Raw genomic sequence first — 21229 nt, 5'->3', positions numbered from 1 at the left:
TCCAAGTTATGAAAGCAAGTCTAAACAATTGACATTCTCCAGGTGTTCAGAGAGAATATGAGCTCAAGTGGAAGTGTTTACAGTACATGTACCTCCATGAAGATTTCTTTTACTTTGAAGTGCTTGATGAAGAGATATTATATTCTTAAGTGACAAATGGAATAAATTATTATTATGTCCTCGGAAATATGACGACAATATAAGAAATTGCTAATTTTCTGTGTTTCTCCAAATTTAAACTCCATCTATACACATTCTTTCAATTAAGGGTCACGTCAAATCATTCTAATAAAACAAACATCAAACGTAAAAAACTATAACCATGTACTGTTATAATATTTTATTGTCCCAATGACAGAACACGAAGTCGATACTTCAGTCAAAGACATGGAATAAATTAGCAGAAATGTGTTTTATGATTAAATATAACTATAAACCGAATGACTTGATCATATGCAAAATATTTTACGAGGAGTCACAGAGAGAGGTGACCAGGGACGAATGCATTTATAATTAGCCGTATAACGTATCATGCGCAGTGGTAATTAGGTTAACTATTATTTCTAATTATGTCTTAATTACAAATTATTTATAACAGTCACATCAGTCAGGTCAACTACTATAAACCTCCCCGGACTATAAACCAGACAGAAACACTCGGTTTTAAACATTGCTTTTACGGCTGTTCCAATCAAAGCAAATCAAATTGCTTTTTATTATTTCCACATTTGTACGACAAATCTCAACTTTTTGATCTTGACATATCAGAATTCCTAAAGGGATTTATGTACTGTATTCAAGCGGTTCATACTTAAGTTTGCTAAGCAATATGTTTTCATTAATTTCTAAGTTTTATATAATAATGAAGTAAACAACAACATTTAGATAAACCGTTGGCCGTCATGGAATAACCGTTTCAGAAATGATATCGGATATGTTCCTTACGTCGTTACTACATTTCACCTTCCCTTTCATGAAAGTGACCTACCGAATTAAACTATTTACCGGGTTTGTTATGACACGAGCAACACGACGGGTGCAAGCCACATGTGGAGCAGGATCTGCTTACCCTTCCGGAGCACCTCGGATCACCCCTAATTTTTTAAATTATTTTTTTTTTGGGGGGAGGGTCGTATTGCTTATTCATTAGTTTTCTATGTTGTGTCATCTCTATTGTTTGTCTGTTTGTCTTAATTTTTCATTTTTAGCCATGGTGTTGTCAGTTTATTTTTGATTTATGAGTTTGACTGTCCCTCTGGTATCTTTCGTCCTTCTTTTAGATAAATAGTAAATATATCCAGGAAACTGATTTTGTGCAGCGCACAATTTTCAGTTGTCATTATTTGACACACGAAGTCGAGTTCTATAACAGCAATTAATGACTACTTGATATTGGGATTCTTTCCTATTCACAAAAATCACAAAGTCGGATACTTGAATATTTTGTGTAAAGGCGTTAGGTATGGGCTTTGCTCATTGCTGCAGGCCGTACGGTGATCTTCAGTTGTTAATTTTTTTGACATTTGGTCTCTTGTGGAGTGTTGACTCATTATAGCAATCAAACATTTTTTTTATATTTAGAATACAAATTGAAAAATGATGCATTTTCTTCCTTACAGAATTTAGATTTTGATAAAAAAAATTCCCTCAAAATACAAGAAATATGGGTTTGAAATAGTAAAGTTATACTTTTTTTCAAGAATTCTGCAAAATTGCATAAAATTATTCTTTCGAGTTATAAATTCGATTTTTATTTAGTTGCAAATGGAGTAATGTTTTAACATGAAGTTCCTTAACATGTAGGTTTAAAAAAAAAAATGAGCACACCTATTGACCATTCTATTTTATATATTTCCATGTTACAATAGTCTTTTAGTAATTAAATGAAGTCGACACTTTACTACAAACATTTGGGTATCAACAACTGTGTAGAGATACTAGTACTCCAAAAGAAATGAATTAATGCCACCACAGATCATTCAATATCTAGAAGATTTAGATATAATGTGTGTATATTTACACGTATAGTAATATTTCATTATCTACATATGATGTGGTGTTTCGTTATCTACATGTTTCGTGGTGTTTCGTTTTCTACATGTGTCGTGATGTTTCATAATCTACATGTATTGTGATGTTTAGTTATCTACATGTGTCATGGTGTTTCGTTGTCTATATGTGTCGTGTTGTTTAGTTATCTACATGCATGTATCGTGGTGTTTCGTTATCTTCATGTTTCGTGGTGTTTTGTTGACTTCATGTGTCATAGTGTTTAGTTGTCTACATGTGTCGTGCTGTTTCATTATGTACATGTATCGTGGAGTTTCGTTTTCTACATGTGTCGTGGTGTTTCGTTTTCTACATGTGTCGTGGTGTTTCGTTATCTACATGTGTCGTGGTGTTTTGGTATCTACACGTGTCGTGGTGTATCGTGGTGTTTCATTATCTACATGTGTATTAGTGTTTTGTAGTATCTTTGTGAACTGTATAACAACAGAGACCCCATTTAAATTCTATGCGACTATTTTGCTAGCTATAAAACCAGATAAGGAAATACCTGTACCAAGTCAAGAATATGACTTTTATATTCCATTCTTTTAATGTTTGAGCTTTTGATTTTGCCATTTGATAAGAGACTTTCCGTGCATTTTCAATGTTATTCACTACAACCAACGTAATAATCGCAATGTATCTCGCATCTTTTTTTTTATAGGAAATAAACCCATACTATTTGGAACAACTAGATTACTGAGTTAATAAGTTGCTTGCTGTGCTTTGGCAAGGGTTGTATACTTTGTTTTTTTTCGGTGCACAATACATGTCATTGTAGTATGCAAGGACACATTTTATAACATAAGAAATCTTGATTTGATGCCAGTCTCCAATAAATAACCTCCACATATGGTATAATTTAAGATTCTGCAGTATCTTAAGTGAGGGTCAGGACAGGTGGTGCATGTGTTTCACGTATAACTTTTTCTGTGTTATCTTAATATCCTGACATTTTCGCAATATAATGGATCAGCGAACACTTTTCTTACAGTAATACGGATCAATAGGTACAATTATATCGTATATTCAAATACCTTCTCGGCATGACATGGTCGTAACAATGTTAAAATAACATCAAGAATGCAACAATATATACTAGATCTAAGACAAAACGCTCGTGGTGGTATTCGAAATATTATGTACACGTGAAATGCACGAGATATTATATACATATGATGGGTAGCGCTGTAGTCATTAAATTAACAAGAAACATAGATCTGCAATAAAACTTAAATCAGTACGTGAAAACAAGCTCACATTAGAACTAATTTACAGATGGCGAGTACTCATATCGCTCCGTAATGATATATCATTTGGTATATAGCGTTACATTGCATCTGTTCTCGTCCGTAAATCGCAACATTATCCACATATCTAATCATTCAAACTTTAATATCTGCTGTGAAATAACTTCTTTATGACATTTTCATCTTTTAGACATTGCGGTAGGCTTCGTAAACATGCCTTATTTTATTTTTCACGTCAAGGAATATGAAAAATCTCACACGAATTAGTATCCCATTAAAACATCACATATCTTGGTAAAAAGGCAACTGAGATGAAGTTTAGATAAAAAAATGAAATATATTTATTTTTATTTTGGTAGAGGGGAGTAAAATAGGAAATAAAAAATGTAAACCACGTGGAATGTTAAAATATTCAGCACTCCTGTTAGTTTACTTGAAAATGAAAATAACATAAACTTCCAAAGCGCATTTCTGGATTTACTATCAGCATCGAAAATGCTCAAACAAAAAATTTTCAAAACAACGTGGAAACGTGTGGATCTATTTGTCAAAAGGGACAAAAAAAAAAAAATACCAAAAGGGTACCGTGTTTAAGAAAAGGTCAAATTTGTACCTGACATATATACAATGTGTTGTATTTTTAATAGTCATACGGCTATACATGTAACTGTTTGACATACACAGTAAAATAAATATGAATTGAATGAGTTTAGCAACTCCCTTTTCGTTGTATTCGTTAAATCATCATCATGATAAAGCACATCTTTCCAATTGTATTTTTTCCCCTATCATTTTTTTAACATATAATAGATCAATTTTCGTGTAGTCAATCAATTTGCAGTTTGCAAAACAATAACGGTGACCTATACATTTTATAATTTGTTCTAAAATAAGCCAAAAGAAATTTCTGCTGTTATTATAGTATAATTATACAAGAGGGATTTCGGCATATGGAATTCGACATATAGTTTCATAAACTGGGTTCGAAACCCCTTCTCCGCACGGAAGCGATATGTATCCAGTACTTAACCCTCAAGTAAGAATGAGGATAGCAATAAGGTACTGGGCAATAAGAATCACCCCCTCTGTCCAAAGGTTGACATCTGTTTGATGAGTCCGTAAGGAGACCGGTGTCCTGTTGCAATCTCAATCAAACAAGTCCCTTTTTTTTTGGAAGACAGTCTTCATTTCCTACCATACAGCCCGGACGATTCACCTTAAATAACCTAGTTATTTGCTTAGTTGCCTAACACAGATATTAGCAACTGGGCGTAACAATAACTTTTTTTCATTTTTTCTCCAATATTGCATTACAGATTTGCTCTTCATCAATAATTCATGACAAATGTGTGTGAAAATTATCCATTAAAATGAAAACTATAAGAATCCTTAATAAATTCTCGATATACTCCTCTGTCCCTTTTACAGCAAAATTATATAAAATTAAAATAACCGAATCCCCATTTTGTTGAATAAAACGGAAGCAACTCCAAAACCACGAACGGGCATTAACATGATGATGCATGTATGCTGTTTATTTTTTAATGCTTCCGATAAACAAATATTATATTCCATCGACTATAGCTTGCCTCAGATGTGATAGGAAGATAGTATGGTACTGACCGCTGTAATTTGGTTTTGAATGAACAAGCTTTCACCCTACACATTGTAGAATCTCCCACACCATTCAGAAGTCTTTTGGTCAGGCAATTTAAATGGTAGAATGAGACACCAGTAGTTTACCGATGTTCAAATATCGTAAGTCGAGTTGAAAATCGATTAACAAGAAACATTTCAAGCTGACAAACAGAAACGTAGGAAATCGGAAGATTACAAAAATTCCACGAAATGAAAGAAAATGTAAAATATGCAATATCTTAGACGATGAATTCTATTTTTTTCTTTAACTGTAAAATTAATAAAAATAAAAGAGAAATCTTTCTAAAATATTATATACAAAATATGTAAATTCTAATACACTTAATTTTACTGATAAACTCGTGATTATTCTAAATCCATCAATACCAAATGATGTAAAGGCAGTTGTTTCTTTTATTAAAGGGTCATTAGAACTGAGGAAAGGAGACCAATAACTGTTTTAATTAATCATATATATTATAATTTTGTCGAGTTTTCATTATGTTTGTTTTGTCTATGTATTTGTCATAACCAAAATTGGTTTTTGTTTGTTTTGCAAATAAAGATTATATATATTAACATTATATGTGACTACATATCAAAGTAACTGGCAATCAAATAAAAAATGTTTCCTTTAACAGCCGGAAAGTTGTTTTACAAAATTTCTGTGTAATTTTATCAACTAAATAAAAACGAACAGGGATTTGCCTCTTAATATTTGTGGCCACATATTCAAGTAAGGTTGTTATCCCGTAGGCAGTAACATTTAGAACTACTTTTCTGCACAAATATGTGTTCATTTGTAAGTTACAATGACGTTGCACTTAGACTTACTGACAAACAAGTCAAGAGTATAGGTGATCACATATCCGAGTAAAGTTGCAATCCTATAAACATATAATTTGAATTTCCCTCGGAGTTCAGTACTTTTTAAATGCTGTTGACCTTGGTATTAGACGTAGAGACCTCTGAATCAATAAGGATCTTCTATACTTCATACTATTTCGTAACTACACTTGCTTCTCCTTTTAACGAATGTGTTCTAACATAAACCATCACGACTTGTGCCTCATGTTGAGTAGAATAAACTTATCCTCATAGAGCATCCGAGATCACCCCCTGTTTTGTGGTGGGGTGCATGTTGCTTAGTCTTTAGTTTTCTATGTTGTGCTTTGTGTACTATTGTTTGCCTGTTTGTCTTTTTCTTTTTCAGCCATAGCGTTGTCATTTTTTTCGATTTAGGAGTTTGAATGTCTTTCTTGTATCTTTCGCCCCTCTCTTCTAACATTTAAAGTGTCAACATATCCAAAAAAGTTTGCAATCTGAATTAAAGTATTTGATTTAGCATTCGAAATCAAAGATGACTGACGAATTAGCCGTTTCAGAATGTAAAGAATCATGGGTAATTTCATTGTTCGTACCCCAAAATGAAAATAACGTCACGTCATTGGTTGAATTTCCATTGTTTATGACATTTTTAACCAATCACGACGTTTTGGTGAACACTTTTGAAAATATTACCCAGGATGCATTAGATTCTGAAACGGCGAATTGACAGATACAAAACCTCCGTTTTATCGTAGAGTAGGGTATAACAATGCATATCATAACACTTTAATACTTGCCTAAGAACGAACATGTATATGTAATAACCACCGGAATGGCATAAAGACAGAAAACAAATTACGAATTGTAATAAATTCAACGGCAAAATATAAATTTTTGTCTGTACTGTACTGGACTCTTATGCCTTGACCGAATATGACAATTAGACTTGACTAGAAAGAAAACGATTTGATAATTTATTCTTTGAAACTTACAATCTTTATTCCTTTTTCATATCTTCTCTCAATTATGAAATGGTAAAGTAGGGCTATAAACATGCCACCCCATGCTGATTAAGGGGCATATACTATTACTTATAAACAAACAGGTGCTTTAAAAAAACTAAGTGTGTAAACATGGGAGAGGTTATTATGTCCAGTCTCTGATAACAACTTCAAAGAAGAAAATTAAGTTATTGCTTATAGTTTTAACATCCACATGACGTAATCATGCACATAAATAGCAAAAAATATGGAGGACATTTTTTTTCTTCACCAGCGACACGTGATTTGTATTACATATATCATTAAAAAGAAATAATCTTTGTTATGCTGATTATTTACTAAAAATTTATGTATGCAGGCATTAGCATCTGTGAACAGTAAAATAGAACATGTTTCTTCTATTCAAAACTATTTTGATGCAGTTTCTGAAGGACTATCTCATATATGTTGCCATAATTGTTTCAATAACAAGTATAATCAAATATACAAATCATACAATTCTTGTGAATCAAATAAACCGCTTGGGCTGTTTTCCATTGAGCATAGAATTTAAAAAAAATGTATCCAAATAGTTCCCCGAATTAATTTAACACAATTTAAAGAGGGACGTTGTTAAATTTGAAATATTTAAGCGTTTTTAAGTCAAGTAAAAAAAAAAAGTGATGGGTAAAGTTAAAAGAGTTCAGTCGCGTAGAGATTTTACATCTGTTAAATTGAAAAAGTTTTGGTTTGTGCGATTTTAACCTTTTGCTTAGCGAATAAAGTGTTTCTAAGGTTCAAAGTATGGAAAAGTACACTAAATATAAAATGTCATTAAACACTAGTTATTTTCCCATAAACAGATTAATCTTCTAAGACAAATTGACTTATATAAATAAATCTGTATCTTATATTTAACACACTCAGATGGTAGTAAAAGCTCTATTTTTACTAGCGTTAAAATATACCCATCAGTCGTCCAACTGGAGATAACTCTGGCTAATTTTCGAGTTCGAGCCTAATTTGTCAATAAAATTGAACGAAGGTTTTGAGAAGGCTTTTAATTTGCATTCACTCTACAACTATTGTCAATTGATCAATAAAGTCCTTTTAAATCTTGGACCCCTCTACAAATGGGGTTAGGTTAAAAATTGACTACCTGTTAATCGTTGGCTTTGAAAAAAAACGCTCAGTGGCGAATATTTTAAAGCATTTTCAGGACGGATTAGCAATGATTACAATTTGTAGGTCCTATTATAGAGACCGTCTAGGATTATGGTCAATGCGATCTTGACTGCCACTAGAAAAAGAGAATATAAAATAGGGACACACATTTTACCTTGCAACTGGTACCCTATGGACCCCAAAGGGTTTGTTGCAAGGGTCCTTAACATGCAGATCATGACATCCCTTGAAGGCTTCAACACGTCCTCACTCTGACCTAACGTGGCTGCATACTTGTACACCCATCACAGCCACACGAACGCTCATTATAGTAAGGGTTTACTGCCGGTCATAAGAAAACTCAAGGACCTATTCAAAGAGACTATATTCAACAGTCGTCAGACGGGAGATAACTCTAGATTCAATGAAGTTTGACATGGCAGCGTTTTGTTGATTGTATTAATCAGAGCATTTTTTGAATATTTTGAATGTGTCCTATCCCCGGTCTGATCTGTTTGTCTTTTTTTGACTGATGAATAATTTACATTGCGGGTTATGCCTGAATAACCGGAGACGCCTATCTTGTCGATATATCCGGTATCGATTGTACCCATATTTTGACTATTATATTTATTGTGTCTGTTTATTTAACGCATCAATGTAAAAATATCGGAAATTGATGAGACTGTCATTAAAGTGAGAGGGTTAGCGCTATAGAACCAGGTTTAACCGACCATTTTCTACATTTGAAAATGCCTGTACCAAGTCAGGAATATGACAGTTTTTGTCCATTCGTTTTTGATGCGTTTTGTTATTTGATTTTGCCATGTGATTATGGACTTTCCCAATTGATCAGTATTTTTGTGATTTTACTTTTTTCCTTTGGAGTGTAAAAAAGTCCTTCACCTTTTCTTTCGTTGTAATTCTTTTCTCATTTAATTGAACATCAGCAACATTACTGTCGCTTAATTGAGGGTGCGCTCTAAACGGATTGGGAATAAACAAAAGGTCACCATTCGTCTCACTCCAACCAGCAGTAAAACATTTGCAAAAATTAGGCGCCCGTTTGGCTGTGTGGGATGTCCAAGTTCGAAGATACGACCGGTCAGAATTGGGACGTTAAATCCGATGCATCGGATAAAGAGAGTGACACGCTCTTTACATGGTAAGAACCCTTGCAACAACTCTCTTAAGGGGTCCGTTGGTGACCTGTTACAAGGTTAAATTACTGTCCCTAAAAAATACCCTCATCTTTCCGTGGCAGTCCATTTTACCCCGATCTTTATCCCGGACGTATAAATGCATGCAATATTTGCCACTGGACGTTTAGCAACCAACAATTAACTAATGAATAAATTTATGGTGCATTTGTTCCGTTGTTCAAGAGCTAAAAAGATTCGGTATTGATGTGCTGAAACTTTTTTTTTTATTTCAAACTAAAATTAATTCTTAATAGTATTGCTTTTTTTCCTTATACACCTTATTTAACGCTACAAATATTCACCATAAACAAATCAATTTATTTCGCTGACGGACAAACTGGTCAACAGCTATATACCCACACTAATTTGTAGGTAGTGGAATAATTTGTTACATAGGTCAACATCTTTTTAATGTGAAATTGTGATATTTCAAACATAACGTGTAAAAATTGTATGTATTTATAGGGCTACAATTGAACTACCGAGTTGAATATAGGCTCTTTCAAACTCTGATATATCTTTATGAGTATAATTGATTTTAAATAATGTAATTCTAACACAATTTTGTGCTATAAATATGTCTCGTTTATATATTTTTTTTATATCTTTTGAGTACATCGGTAAGTATATTTGTCCTCTATGTATTGTACGTGCCCCGGACCCTCTATCGCCAATAATATCGTGCAGTAAGTGCCTTTTAAGGTGGTATGGGTGTCTTCCTCCATCTTGGATTGTAAAAATACAGAGAAACAAAGGTCCAGATTTTCTATCAATTTGCAAAATTTGATGCAGGAATGCAGATATTTAATGTGAATTTTCATTTAAAAGAATCAATTTATAAGAATATAAAATATAAATATTGATATTTTTGCAAATGATGATTATTTTTGGTTGCTCTTAAAAATAAATTAAATTGCCATTTTAAGGGGGGGGGGGGGGGGGGGGGGTAACTCTAAAACTGCATTTTCTGAAGGATTCTACATGGAATTTTCCTATTTTGTATTTTAGCCGGAAAAAACGTACGGTGACCCTATCTTTTCTTTTGATATTCTCAAAGCATTGTCTGAAAGCTATCTTTTCCTTAAGTATTTAACAATTCTATCATTTTGTTTAGTTTCTAATCACAAAATTGTGTTTTTTCCTGTATAATCCATACACAATGTGTCATTTTGTCACACCCTGTAGCTTGAGAAAATGCGCGGTGACCTATCATTTTTATAACATTTTTTCAACATATATCAATAGATACTACGTTTTGGCAAAGTATGAACGAATTCTATCATTTTTATTTTAGACTCCCATACCACCTTAAATGAAAGAAATGCACGCACCTTTGTAAAGGTAAAACAAGCAGTAGTTAAGATTTGACCAGGACTATACACCATACAAATTTGATCAAGAAGCAAGAAACATTGCTGATTTAAATCTTTCTTCAAAGACGACTCCTATACATCTTTGCGAAACAGTTTCTTCACCTCTTCCCGGAAAGCTGTATCGAATAACCCATATATAAAAGGGTTGCATAAATGATTTACCATATACATTCTCCGTAACGCTAGACAAATTTGAAACGAAGCAGTAGTAAGGTTTTTCCAAAATGTTGGATTGTTCGTTTCTATCAGTATAAGTGTCCATGATGGCAAGTACGCAATAAATCCAACAATTGAAATAGTCATGAACATAAACGATATTCTGAAAGCCGATTTTCGTGGATCAGAACTACTGGAAAGAATGTGCCTTCCTCTGGTAACTCGAGGAGAGGTGTCCAACCTGGTTTCGACTTCTTGTGCTTCTGATCGAGTAATTGTGCCCGCTGGTGCAACATCCGATTTTGCTACTTTCGTTTGGACTGTTTTCATCTTACTTGTTTGCTTAAATATTGCATTTGTTATTAATATGTATAATATTGTAATAACAATAACATTGCAAAATGTGGCGAAAACCTCAAGTCCTTGGCAAATCTTCAGCAATTTAAGTTTTGTCGGGGAACCAGGGACATTACTACACTGGTAACCAGTAATATTACCAAGATTTGGGTTTCTAATTTCAACTAGTCCATAGTAAAACGGCACTGGTATAAACAAAATTACTGACCACAATGTACAAATGCAAACAGAACAACGCTTCCAAAACAAATTCATTTGTCGTCCAAAGGGTCTACATATTTTTAGATATCGTTGTATGGCGATAACACATAGAAGATGTAGTGAAATGCTTGTAGATACATAGCTAAAATACAGCAGCAGTTTACACGCTCCGAATCCCGGAAACATCACCGACTTCGAGTTCTGAGTAAGATTAAATGCCCCAGTTATTAACAAAGCGGCCGTATCAGTCCAAGACAGTGGCAATATAAAATATCTTCCATCGGTCTTTTCACTCATGCGAAACTGATAAACAAATATGACTGCTATATTGCCCGGTATTCCAACCAAAAGGAAAAATGACAACAGAATAGAATTTGGTGTCAGATATTCTGTTTTCTGTTCATTCCAATAAAGGATATACGCATGAGCTTTAATGTCCCACGAAATCTCTCTGAAAGTTTCATTCATGTTAACTTTTTATAGATGTGTCGTTGATGATACAGCTAATATCGTAATGTATTCTATAACAATTTGGATTATTTATATAATAACATATAATTTTCATGGAAGACTCAAGTGACTTACAGAAATTTATTTCATTTTTTTTTATCTTGATAGTTTGAACGTTCAGACGGAAACATATATTTAGATTTGATTTCAAGGCTGTTACAAAGTTTATTCGGGCTGGATTATTCCGGGTCCAATATGCATACTGTAGTATGTTTCGTGTATACATGTACTTCGACCAATTGTCGAGCATTTCTCTCTTTATGTAAATTATTTCAGTAATAGTTATACACCGAGGGTAACACAAAAGATGTAGGTCAGATGAACACATATATATATAAATGAGGAAACAGAAACAAGTTATGTTAGGAGCATAACCCAACGATACGCACATTAATGATTTCATATCGACTAAAACTTATAATTGTTGTTTAAAGAAAAAAAGGGTTAACAAAAAGTAAAATCACAAATATACCAAACTCCGAGGAATATTCAAAAGGGAAAGTCCCCAATTAAAAGGATGACAACATGCATGGCTTTCAATTGCTCCGTTTGTTTTGTTTGTATGAATAACAGAAAATCTATTGTAAATGTCAATGAGACAACTGGCCAAAATCTAATTAGATGAAGTAACGTTCAAGTACATAAATATATAACAGATAAAAAAAACTCTAATAAAAAAGCAAGACAATAGTATATACTGTAATATTCACAAAAAGAAGATATGCTGTTATTAACCTAAATGATCTTTTAAATTTCTAGTCAAAGAGTAAGATTTGACCGGAATTTCCTTTTTTTTTTACCTCCATTAATGTTATAAATATAATTAAGAAGATGTGATATGATTGCCAATGAGACAACTCTCCACAAGAGACAAAAATGACACAGAAATGAACATATATAGGTCACCGTACAGCACTCAACAATGAACAAAGCCCATACCGCATAGGCAGCTATAAAAGGCCTCGAAATGACAATGTAAAACAATTCAAACTAACGAAAAACAAATATGTAACACATAAACAAACGATAACCACTGAAATATAGGCTTCTGACTTGGGACAGGCACATACATAATGTGGCGGGGTTACACATGTTAGCGGGATCCCAACCCTCCCCTAAACTGGGATAGTGGTATAACAGTACAACATAAGAACGAACTATAAACATCAGTTTAAAAAGGTTTAACTCATCAGATGGACAAAAATACAAGTGGACGTGGCCGGGTACTTGTACATCCCAACAACAAAAAGACACTAGGAACAGATCTGAGAGAACTCGCAGTTAACTGACAGCTAGTTCAAAGCCTCTAACAACTAATAAAAAAAATCATGCATCTAAAACTAATAATCAATCTGTACACATCCAACATCCAATGGATTTTGTGTAAAGACGTCATAAACAGTCAGAGAAAAACATGATCTTGTGCAATGCTAAGATACATGTATCGACAGATTGTTGATCCATGAATGTGTATATGTATATAACAAAATAGTAATATTTAGCCGGATGAATTTGTTTTTTACCAAATCAAAAATGAATGTGCAACGAATTTCAACAAGTAACCTCTACTTACGTGATAAAATTTCATAGAATTTTAAATGTTAAAGTTCTGTTCTCAGTGTACTTATTTAACAAATCTTCAAATCGCATTTTAAAATCGATAAAGAAGACAAATCAAGGTAACAAACAAAAAAGAGAAAGTCATTCATTAAATTTTCAATTTCAACTAGAGGCAGAACCAGGCCAAGTACACGGGTGGGAAAAACTGTATTTGTTAACATCAATCAAATCAAATAAAACTTTTATTGCCATATAGACCAACTTATACGATTTGAGACAAAAACAACATTAACATAATGACAAGAAAAAAGCATATATAATCTTCTCAAACAAACTAATGAATATAGTTCAAAATTCAATTATGAGTCCCCTATCCTTAGGTCCCTATGACTTTTTTTTTATAAAGGAACCTATGCTTTCTACCTGTTGTTGTGTTGATGGGCAAAGAATATTTATATTTTTTTTCATTTTCATAAAGTCTATTAAAATTTTCTAAAACACGCTTCATTATCTAACACCAGGAATGACTGAAATTTTAATCCTGGTATCTATGATGAGTTTATTTGCGAATGCAAATGTTATTATAATTTCACAAGGAAACTCACTTGCAAAGTTATAGAGTCACAATATGGGGATATGTTTTTTTTTTATCTCCCAAAGTCTAAAAGATATTAATTTGATGCGTTATATTGATACAAGGACCGTATTCTTGTTTGTTCTATACACATGGAAAAAAGTATTGCAACACCTTGATTTGTTAAAACTTGAAAAATCAGCCTTTTTTTTTTGGGATGAAATATCATAAAATATGTGTATAATATTATTGAAACATAGTTTATGATAACATTGGCATTGAAACGAACAAAAAATGTTTGAAAAAAAAAAGATTTATATAACCACAATTTTAAATAACAAAATAAGGTGCTTTTTGTAAAAACAAAATGCATTTTACAACTTTTACTGTAGTCGAACTTTACAATGTCAGAAATTTCAAAATTAATCTTCAGATGACTGTTCACATCATGGTTGATCTTTATATGCAAAAAAATTAGTACTTTGTGCGCAGCCTCCATTCAAACGGATAACCGCATCTTAGCGTCTTCTGATTCCTGCCATAAATCGACTAATTTGTTTCTAAGGTAGCAGCAACCATTCCTGATGAAGGACATTGTTTAATTCATGATGTGTTTGAACTGGGGTGTCCTTTCGCGCACTTTCCGCCCAATAGTGTCCCATATATGCTCGATATGGTTCAAAGTCGGGCTACGATCGGGCCAAGGAAGATGAACCAAATTCCATTTGAACATTGGATCTTCCTCCACGATGCTAATTTCCAACTTTGGCGAGCTCTGCACTACATTAGATACGGAAAACTGTGTTAGCAAAGGTCTCCGAAATGGTCTTATCGCACGATAACCAGTAGTGATGAGTTGATATCGAACAGTTGTTGTTAAAAGGCTCCTGTATGGCCACCACTCTCTTTTTAGGATTGTCTTGTATGCAATGGGTTTCCTTCTGACCAACCTTCATTATGCTTGAACTTTAAAAACTTGGTTATTTAAAGTGTTGAAAACAATAAGGGTAAAAACATCTGTTTTGCTGTTTACGGGTACAGTAGCTGCATGTGCAGATAAAAACTTATCGAGTCGATATTTATTGATTAAACTCAGGTGATACTTAAATAATGTTTAACTAGTTCTTTTTTATCAAATTATATCATAGAAAAATAAAGAGTGTTTTTTTAATTTCAATTTCAATTTGGTGTTGCAATACTTTTTTCCATGTGTATATGAACGTTGGTGTTTTTTTTCTTTTTCAATCTGTTTTAGTTTTTCCCTGATTTGTATTTGCCTAATCGAATTGTGACTACTGAACAGCGGTAAACTACTGTTGCCTTTACTGTTTCAAATACTTTCAATTTAAGGCAAATTTGTTAAATTGGAGGGTTTTCAAAGGAAGATTGAATGCTATTAGGACTGTTATCTGATTTGCACAACATTTTTCTTTTTTATTTTTGGTTTTGGCGACATTAGTTTGAGTATTCCAACATAATGTTACTTGTAATTTTGATACTTAGCGGATTAAAACTAGTTCATGTTGATAGTTTGGGGTAAACACAAAATAAACTGGTGGGAATATGAAACCGACCCGGAAAATAAGGGTTTGGAATTACAACTTTTGCATCCTTCAAATTTTTTTTTCTTTTTTGTTACCGTGTGAATTTTTTAAAATGGTACAATAAAACATAAGTATGGCACTTATTCCCTAAAATCATGTGAAGACTTCATGGAAGCGGAAGTATATTTACGTATATAATCATAATATGAATAACAGACATCACGATTTAACTTATGACAATGAATGAAAACATCAGTGCTATTTCAAAAGACATTCAACATCGAGCGTACATGCTTTATTGGAATGAACAACAAACGGAATATCTAACACTAAATACTATCTTACTGTCGATTTTCCTATTAATAGGAGTTCCGGGCAATTTAGCCGTTATATTTGTCTATCAGTTTCGCCTTAGTAAAAAGACAAATGGACGATATTTCATTGTGCCGCTTGCTTGGGTTGATACGGTCGCGTTGTTAATATCTGGAGCCTACAATCTCATACAGAACACAAGGCACGTGATATTTCCGGGATTTGGTGTATGTAAAGTGTTGAAATATTTGAGCTATGTAACTATAAGCACTTCACTATATCTTTTGTGTGTTATTGCAATACAACGATATTTGAAAATATGTAGACCATTTAAACGACAAATGAATTTGACATGGAGGCGTCGTTCTGTAATGATTTGTGTACTGATATCAGTCGTATTGTATATACCACTGCTGTTGTATTATGGGCCAGTGGAGATAATGAATCCTTATTTTAATGTTACTGGCTGCCAGTGCAGTAAACTTCCTGGTTCCCAAACAAAGCTGAAGTGGTTAAAGATTTTCCAAGGATTCTGGTTTATCGTCTCATGTGGCGATGTGATTTTAATAACCATACTGTACACATTAATAACAAAAGTCATTATTAAGAATGCAAGGAAGATGAAACATGTGGAAAGGAAAGATAGGAGTGATCCGAAAATACAAATAATTATGCAACCCTCATCAGGTGCAAATAAACCAGAAACTGCAACTCCAAATACCGAAGGATTGGGAATGCCCACGAAGTCCGGTCAACACAACGCTGCATTCAAAATATCCCTCATGTTTATGACAATTTCTATTGTCGGATTTCTGGCTTTCTTACCTTCGTGGACCCTTATAGTTATTGAAACAAACCATCCTTTGTTTTGGAAAAACCTTTCTTCTGTTTCTTTTCACGTATGCTTAGTATTACGTAGAATGTACATGGTTAATCATTTGTGCAATCCCTTTATCTATGGAGTGTTTGATACGGCTTTCCGAGTAGAAGTTAAGAAACTGTTTGGTTGATGAAGTAATCACTAATCTATATTTGCTGTGCATTTTAAATATTAATATTTTTCATTGTATAGTCAATTTATTTTAGAATTTTCTTCAAAACTCTGCATTGCTTATAATAGAAAATAAAAGTATATTTTCTTTTAAAAATAATGAGAAAAAAATGTAAAAAGGTTTGTAAATTAATTTCCAATTTTGTTCAACAACGAATAAAATAGTATTAATATTCTTCATTTTCCTTTTTTTTTTTAACAATTTAAAATATACAGTATGATGTTAATGAAAATAATTGGGTTTATTTAAATATGATTGTAAAGAAAATACATGTGTCTTTGTATAGTTGACTATGTCGAATTGATGGTGGAACTGCAATATAAATGGAAAGCTTTCATTGCCATTCCATATATCAAAGTCATAGTGAGTCCCTAAATTATTGTTTAATTGATTGGAACGTATAGAGATTTAACTATTCTTATGGTAGACCATTCCTGCTGTCTAGCCAAAGGAACTGAGGATGTAATGTCAACAAGCCAACGACCAGCAAGCATAAATAGTTATCAAAGGTACTAGGCTTATAATAAAGCGTAAAATGCGATTTATCGTTTGCCCATTATGGAAATATTTTTCTGAGCGGGTACTCTAGTATCGCTCGATAAAACCAACACGTATTGATAAATATACAATTTTTGTATGATCTTTAGAAACAAGACGAAAAGCGAGGCTTTGCGTCCTTTTCCTCCTGTTTCGTAGCGAGTACAAATAAATTTTATAATTTCCGACAATGTACGTATATTTTTTTTATCCTGAAATTACTCCAAACACTTGAGATTAGTAATTAAAATAAAAATCATTGTCTTTTAAAATTTCGCAAAGAAATCGACATCGTTGAAACGCGGACTGCAAAGAGGACACCAAAATAAACTGGTTTGGAAGCAGAAATATTCATATTACTGCTTGCTCAACGTGGAAGTGGGATAACAGGACAGTGGGATAACAGGACACTTTATTTGTACAAGTACGAATAAAGCCAAATTGTGTTTATTTACCTGTTATTTGTACAAAAGATAGCTAATTGCAGGATAAATAGTTCTTCTCTGAGTTGACATCCTTATCATCTATATATCAATGAACGAAAGTATGACCAAAAACAGGAAACGAACCCCCTTTAAGAATGCACAAACCAATATGCATCGACGTATTTTATAAACGAATCTTGAATGATGGTAGCCGAGTGGTCTAAGTAGTTACTACTGTTAACACTAGCCAGTCAACACTGAGGTTGTGAGATCGAACCCCGCTCGTGCGGGTGCACTCGGCTCCAATCTTAATTGACTAAGACTGTCAGTTTTCCTGTCGAAGGTCGGTGGTTTTCTCCGGGCACTCCAACTTCCTCCACCAATGAAAACTGACCGCCACGAAATAGCCTAAATGTGGTTCTTAAAAGTGGCGTTAAAACACCAAAAATCAAATGAATAAAAGAAAAAAAAAACACAATGCAATAAAATAAAATTCAATAATAAATCAAAATACAAATATCGCACATAACAAACAATACTTTTATTTGAAATCGAATAGGTTATACTTTCTGCAACAGTCTTTTATAAAGTAAGTCAAGTCAACATTAGACTATCAATGTTCAAATCTCCTAAACCATGGTAACAAGGCAAAACCGAGGAAATCGCATGCACTCTAAAAGTAACGAGAACAGAAACGTCGAAAGGGTCAAAAGTTTCCTGTTATTAATGCATTACACGCTATGCAAATCTACTCAGTTAAAATGTTACTTTTGCTTAAATAAAAAGTAAAATCACAAAAATACTGAACTCGGAGGAAAATCAAATCGGAAAGTCCCTAATCACATGGCAAACTCAAACGACAAAACACATCAAAAACGAATGGACAATAACTGTAATATTTCTGACTTAGTACAGGCATTTTCAAATGCAGAAAATGGTGGGGTAAACCTGGTTTTATAGCGCCAAATCTCTCATTTTGTACAACAGTCTCGTGTCCGAGATAAATAACCGAGTCGACAACTAAGATTGTTAATTTCAATGTTTATTTTCTCGTACGAGTTAATTCACAAAATAATGTCGATGCTTTTCATAGCCCACAATACGATGAGTGGCTTCGAATTATTGAAGACCGATCATACTTATGGTCAGTAATTGCTCTCGCATGTGTCATTACGAGTACATCAAAAGCCCAGTAGCCAGCAGCTCGGTACTTTGATGGAAATACGAGCATTACTGTAGAGCCTTTAATTGTCAAAAATAGCATCTAGTTTAATATAAACTGGTACAGTGAAAGTTATAACTAACATGGTAAGTGTCCTATTGTATATATTTTTTATTTAGACTGAATAAAAATAAGGCGGTGTGGTATAAGTGCTTATGAAACTATCCACTCAAGTGCAAATGAAATGAAAGCAAGCAATATAGGCAACCGAATTGCCTTCAACAATGAAAAAAACCCAAACAGTATGGTCGGCTATAAAAGGCCTCTGACCAAAACTATTTTCGACATACAAATATAAACCAACGACAACCACTGAACTACAGGCTCCTGACTTGGGACAGACACTCAAAGAGTAAGATGGTGTTTTACAGGTTTGCAAACGCTCAGCCCTCCCAAAATTGGGACACTGATGTAACAGTACAACAGAAAAACAAACTTTAAAACTCAGTTGTAAACTTGATTTAATTTATATATATATATCATGTTGTAACACCACTGTTCTAGGTTAAGGTAACTTTAATTTTGAAATAGTTAATATCTTTAATGTAATGCACAATTTAATCAACAGTAATATGTTATGTATGTGGAAGACTTTTCATGTTAATATAGAAAACTATTTGCTTTATCACGTTTCGTTTACGTTTGAATTTTACCCCCAAATAAGAATGTTTTTGATATATTCACTTCTTGAAAAAACTTTGCCACATCAGGGAGGATAACGTAGATATAATGGAAGATACTTTTGATAAAGTAATTTGTATGATATGATGTCTTGTGAAATTACATATTTTATGATAAAGCCATTTTTTTCTAAGCATATATTTAGAGCTATCTTCTCATAAATATTTCGTATCAACTTCACAAATAATACATGATAGTCTTGGTGTATAGATTCTGCTCACTAACGTTGACTAACATCTTAATAACGTGTTATATTGTTCTTTCATTTGTCTTTTCTGTATTATTAATATTACTTTTACTATTTGGTCTGTTTTCTGTGATATCCATTTGACGTGGCTCGGTACTTATACATCCCGTCAATGAGTTGTTAGTATTATCTCTCATTTTTGCCGGTGTGTTTTGAACGCGCAAGTTTTTGTGTTTCTTTGGTACATATAACATGTACTTTTAAAGATACCTAATCTAACATACATTAGAATAAACACAAACATGCCCGAATAGAGAGGTTGTTGTGAAAGAAAGTCTTATCTTTAGAACCAACAAAAGTGGCAGATTAAAAGTTCTTTAATACTAAAGTGTGTCATTACACAGGTTCCACCGTATATGCATTCTATTTAGAAGAGACAATGACTTTTAACGTCGGAAATTATTACGCATGTTCCATTGCTTTATAGTGTCTATCTATTAAAATTTTGTTCGAATCAGATAAGAAAAATTTAAGTTACAATCCAGAAGCATTTTCTTAACAAATTTTATTTTAAAGTGCAGTATCCTTTTACTTTGACCTATTGACACACACACATAGGTATTTCCCCATTCATGTTCTCTCGTCAGATTATGTTTTACAATAATTGTTCAAGTGAAACTTTTCTTTGCGAATACATATACGGATGGAATGAAGAGAAAAATTGACGATCAAAGCTATAACTCATTGCTACTAAACCTTTTCGCGGAACATGAAACAATCTAATATTTTAAGGACATAAATACTTACAAGTGATATGTCTTTGTCTAAACTGACTCACGACGTCCCCCCCCCCCCCCCCCGATTATATTTATCCCCCTGAAATTGTGAATTTCAATTGCTATACGACGGACGTGTCTCGGTAATTATAGAACCAACATTTATGCCTTTAGTGTCTCTTATGGGTTCGGTTGGATATTGTGTTATGCCAAGTTATGTGTTATCGATTGTTGTTTGAATTCTGTATTTTCGGTTCATTTTATATCTGTCTTTTTTGTCAAGTTAAGTTCATTTTCCTTGACTGAAGTATTATGTTAATTCTAATTCAAATAATTATGACCTCACAAATCATTAGTTAAAATATCCTAAAAGACTGTCCTAATCATGATAAACAATGGGACCAGTATTGTGAAAATAATTGTGAATTTTCGGATTTCGCTCCATTTAAATGTATGAATTTCAATATTATATATATACTGTGGCGTCCTGTGTTGTGGTTAAAAGAATATGTCCGTTTTTTTCACCTGTTTACAAGTTGTAATGTACTATTATATTATTTATGTATGCATTTCTCTGTGCTGTGTAGTATTGGGTTTGTTTGTACTATATTCCTGTCACGGCATGTTGTCATTTAAGCGCAATTAGTTAAA

At 33.1% G+C, this 21229-nt stretch overlaps 1 protein-coding gene across 1 annotated transcript; it reads left to right on the top strand.

Moving 5' to 3' along the window:
* Nucleotides 1–15616: 15616 nt before the first annotated feature.
* On the top strand, nt 15617–16748 carry LOC139514773 (orexin receptor type 2-like). The gene has a single exon (XM_071304403.1). The coding sequence runs from the start codon at nt 15626–15628 to the stop codon at nt 16706–16708; it is 1083 nt and encodes a 360-aa protein (XP_071160504.1). The 5' UTR covers nt 15617–15625; the 3' UTR covers nt 16709–16748.
* The last annotated feature ends 4481 nt before the right edge of the window (nt 16749–21229 follow it).

Source organism: Mytilus edulis, chromosome 3 (assembly GCF_963676685.1).
Source record: "Mytilus edulis chromosome 3, xbMytEdul2.2, whole genome shotgun sequence".
NCBI classification, from domain to species: Eukaryota; Metazoa; Mollusca; class Bivalvia; order Mytilida; family Mytilidae; genus Mytilus; species Mytilus edulis.
The sequence above is the reverse complement of the archived record's forward strand: the minus strand, read 5'-3'. Positions and strand labels throughout refer to the sequence as shown.

Bases quoted from the DNA above. Each gene is read 5' to 3' on its own strand.
- LOC139514773 (XM_071304403.1), top strand. From the start codon at position 15,626: ATGAATGAAAACATCAGTGCTATTTCAAAAGACATTCAACATCGAGCG.